A 5,000-nucleotide genomic window follows, 5' to 3' on the forward strand; every position below is an offset into this window, starting at 1 on the left:
ACCCCATTGGTATTTTTGGTTGGCTTTGGGGAGGCAGTCCCTGTCAGCTTTCCTCCCCGAGAGGCCTATTTCGTCATTCAGAAGATGCCAGGCAGGGGCTTAATTTTCCGTCCACCCTAAAACGGCTTGCGAGTCGCATGTGAAGTGTCCACTCCACGAGAGGGGGGGGGGGGGGGGTAAAAGTACGCTTTCGGGCGCCAATGAATGAAGTGTCAGATGCCGTGATTTGTGGCTTGCCGTTTGCTCTGAGCGGGCGACAAAGGTGCCGTCAATGTGTTTTTTTTGTGAATGATACAAAAAATCCTCGTGCCGGCAGTCCCTATTCATTGCATATTTTTGTGTTTAGATGCATATCTATCTTTATGTTAAAAAAATGTTGCAAATAATGCACCAAACCCACTAATCTAGAATCAGACACTTCATCTCTCAGGTCATTTTGTTTTATTTATGTTTGCTTATCATGCAGAAATACGATCAGGATGTGCAGACGTTAACAGAAATTGTCCCTGTCCACTATCAAATGTATTGCCCTGAAAAATGGGAAGTCATTCGTCAAGACAAAGGGTCGGCAATTAAAATAGCCTATCTGCAGTAATTTCAGGAATTCAGGGGAAAAATCATTCAGACCATGACAGAACATGATAGTATGAATTGAAACTTTATGCACCGACTTGGAATCAATACTGTCTCGAAATTGAGTATAGTTTTCCTCCCATATCAGTAAAATTTCTTTTATCTGTATACGTTCATTATGTCTTGTAATGGCAGACGGCTGAGTTCTTGTTATGAAGTAACAGCAAACGTAATTGCCAACTTCTATTCAGTCATATGTTCTTCGTCTGTATTTAAACACTACAGTGCTCTCCTATACGGGAAGCTTGCAGGTACGGAAAGGACCACACAACAGCACCAGTTCATACCCAGACTCTCTGATTATGAACTATTTTACAACCTATGAAGCTAAATGATATGTTTATAAAAATGTCGACCCGAAAGTGATCAATTTTCCCTGGTTACTAATGCATTGGCATTTTCGTTCCCTCTTGCCATCGGTAACACCTGACAGGGAAGATTAATTATACAAGTTCGTTTGTTTATTTACACGGCAGCGCATTTCCGTAGTCTTTCTCTCGCTCTAAATAGTAGTGGTGCAGTATAATGGGATCGTTTGTAGGGTGGGCAAAGGAGAATTCATTTGCTAAATGGGATTAAATTCGTAAATGAACTATGGCATGTCCACAAAACTTGATTAAATACGAAAATGAATCGTGGTATCCACATGGAACGTAATATTAAAGGGATCCTATGAGTACATTTTGAGTTTTATAGATTCACGGATGACTGTGCACCATTCACCATCATATAAGCTTATAATTTTGGGTCACTCATGTGACTTTTGTTTATAGCAGTTATCTCTAAATACTGAGAAATCTCTATATATTACTAGGTGAAATATGTATAAATGTATATAATACCTGGGTAAAATTGTTACAACTGCGACTTTCCTTCGTCAGTTTTATTTTTTACCTTTACCTCCCAGTCCTTTCACGTTGATATAATAAACCATCATTGGGATTGTTTATGGAAGGAGAAACTACCATACAGTTGTTTATGGCACGTAGTATGCTATCGCGTAAAACTATATTAATCATCTGTTCAGTGTTTCATTTGTCTTTTTTTAGATGGTTCTGTTTATACTCTTTTATATATATATATATATATATATATATATATATATATATATATATATATATATGCGCGTGTGTGTGTGTATTTTTTTCATTAATTAATCAATTAATCAATTAATTTTCAAATGAACAAGTAGGGTGTACACAATTGCCAGAAATATATGATCAAGGTAAGTATTATACAGTGACCACAGTAGAGTTAACAAGGATAAGAAAAACACATTCGGGTAACACTCCACTAAAATATATTTCTAAGTATGACAACGAACACATAAATATTACATTAGGTCACGAGCGGACATCTCGCGCCAAAGTTTGAAAACAAGTGTCGACATCCTAGATTCAACGTATGTCCTAACCTCTGTTGAATTCATCGTGATTTTTCCTGACCATTCCATGAATATATCCAAATCCACAAAACCTGACTATAATTTGACCTAAAATATGTAATGTTCCAGACTGACTGACTGCCAAGGCCAAAATGCTTCTGATGAGTAAGGCCATTTTATTATACACAACAGACGAAGACGGTGACTTGTGACACAAAGGATGTATGCATATATGTGCGTAAAAATGTGCAAGTATGTATGCTGCTTGCGCGCGGGTGTGTGTGTGTGTGTGTGTGTGTGTGTGTGTGTGTGTGTGTGTGTGTGTGTGTGTGTGTGTGTGTGTGTGTGTGTGTGTGTGTGTGTGTGTGTGTGTGTGTGTGTGTGTGTGTGTGTGTGTGTGTGTGTGTGAGTCTGTGTGTGAGTTTGTGGTATGTGTCTCAAGTGTTTGCACTTGTGTAGCGTAGATGTGTGAGCACACATTAATGTGCCAGTGTACGTGTTGGCATTCATACACACATATACACATCCATATCCATATACTTGTAAGAGCTATTTCTCCATAATACTAGGCAGAGGGGGGGAAGGGGACGTAAACATCAACAACAACATCAACAACAACAACAGCACAGGACACTTCGCTATGTCATCTCTCACTTCCAACCACCTGAGCCAAACATCTTGGTTCGAAGCAGCAGACATAGGCAACCCAAGGGGAAAGCACAGAGAATGCGTGTTTGATTTTGTCATGACGTCACGATCACTGAGGCATCAAAGTACTGAGAGTCACAAAGACGCATCCTATTGGACAGCAGAGCGTTTAGTTAGTTGTAAGGCTAATTTGTGGCTTGCTGTGTTTTTGTAAGATAAAAGTGATGGAAAATAACATTCACACTATCTACTTATATCTCGTTTTTATTTTATGTTGGATAGCTCTTTTATTCTGAAAACCTAATAGACATTTGTATGCTCATATCATCTTTAGCTTCGACACTATATAGACATTTGAGTATATAATATATATATGTATATATAATATGAATATAATTCTCCAGCAACATAGAAATTTGTACATATATAAAACGATAGAATAGTACCAATAACCATCGGTCTATTCCCTTTTTCTGACACATGCACTGTAGTGGACTTCAAAAATAAAATCCCCCCCAATGGACACTCAAAAACTACTATCATGTGGCATATACTGACGAACATCAGCTTCACACATTGGGCATCAAACAACCTTTTGCTTTGATGTTAATTGAGTTTATTTTTTCTTCACAATTGCTCATATCATCTGTAAGGTTAACTGGGATATTTATTAAGAAATGAAGACATTCGCGTAAGTTTTTCTTTTTATGTATTAGTTCTAAAGAGATGCAATTTCAGTAGTAGGATGAATTAATCTGATTCAGGAGAGATTATACACGTAATACTGTAGAGGAACACTCTCTTCGTACTTCGTATAGGCCTAGAGCTTCGATGATTTTTCTTTATCTACAAGACCACTTATTTTCCCTTAGAAATATTTGGTTATGAATATAAACACAGTATGAATACTTAGACCCCCCCTTTCCTAATTGTGCATGAACCAATGATTCTGTTAATTTTCACGAAGACGAAGACAAGAAAGTCACTTTCTTGCAGTAGCGATGACGGCCCGACCCCCCGGCGTTGAAAATATAGGAAGATGAAGAAGACGGTTGAAGAGGCTTCCTGACCGGGAGAAGGGATGCTTTGGGAAGAGAGGCGATCGAATCAATAGGGTCGGAATGAGGTGCATGACGCTGAGTGGAATTCCGGCAGGAGGCGCTCTGATTACCAGGAAGGCCACGAGGAGTACCAAGGAATGAAAGGAATGTGGCCGCGAGGAGGGGGTCAGCGCCGAGACACGAAGTCACTCGAGCGCCGAAGGAACCCCGGAGAACGAAGGGAACAGAAGGAGAATTGGAGGAAGAACGGGAAAACAGGTAGGAAGAGAGGCGAGAACGGGGCACAGGGCAGCCCAAAGGTCAGGGTCAAGGAAGTGGCATGATGCCCCGGACGCTGGAGTAGCCCGGGATGACCCAAGTTGGCTGCACCTGCGTCAGGCGCTCCGTCACAGGTACCTTTTTGTCCGTCGGGGAGAGGGGCGGCTCCAGCACATACTGGCCTTGTCTGCGGGCGGGAGGAAGAAGGGCTAGTTATTCTGTCCTTTTTACTTTCATCTTTTTTATCTTCTTCCTTTCTTAAATTAAATTACCATATTCAGGAGGCTAACACATAATCTGTAAAAAGACTATTTTTAGAAATTACACCATCTGGAGAGGAGAGAAAAAGAGAAGAAGAAGAAAAAACGGATGAGGAAGAAGAAAAGAAGAAAGGTGATTTAATGCAGTTAAATATTAATGCAGATACAAATTTACATAATTTCTTAATCTGAAAAAATGGTGATGGTTTAAGAGAAATATATACCAAATAGACATACAATGAAATGTTTACATTTATGAGCTGCGGCTTTAAATATATGTGCATATATATGTATTTATATATATATATATATATATATATATATATATATATGCACACACACACACACACACACACACACACACACGAACGCACACACACACACACACACACACACACACACACACACACACACACACACACACACACACACACACACATATATACTTATGTGTATGTATATATATATATATATATATATATATATATATATATATATGTATATATACACGGACAAATATGTATATGTATGTATGAATAAATGGTCCACACAAAGTTTGTGTGGGTTGCTTGCCTTTGACTGTAAAATCAAAAGGAGGAACATCCATTGATACAAATGGAGTGTGACTGAAAGCGAATGTAATTGACGCGTTCCGTTTTTGCCTAATCAAAATTACACATAATTCTGATGATTTTTTTTTATCAAAACCCGCGTTATGAATTTGTTCATTTTCAGTCAGGCGTTTCGTGCTTGTGA

General features: G+C 38.8%; 1 protein-coding gene across 1 annotated transcript in view; it reads right to left on the reverse strand.

Moving 5' to 3' along the window:
- Positions 1 to 1,916: 1,916 nt before the first annotated feature.
- The window catches only part of LOC125031706, a 93,579-nt gene continuing 90,495 nt past the window's right edge, over positions 1,917 to 5,000 (reverse strand). The window contains exon 6 of the mRNA XM_047622617.1: positions 1,917 to 4,171. Within this exon, the coding sequence (XP_047478573.1) occupies positions 4,033 to 4,171 (139 nt within the window). The 3' untranslated portion in view covers positions 1,917 to 4,032. The remainder of the gene's footprint in view (positions 4,172 to 5,000) is intronic.

Source organism: Penaeus chinensis, chromosome 13, assembly GCF_019202785.1.
Source record: "Penaeus chinensis breed Huanghai No. 1 chromosome 13, ASM1920278v2, whole genome shotgun sequence".
Taxonomy (NCBI): Eukaryota; Metazoa; Arthropoda; class Malacostraca; order Decapoda; family Penaeidae; genus Penaeus; species Penaeus chinensis.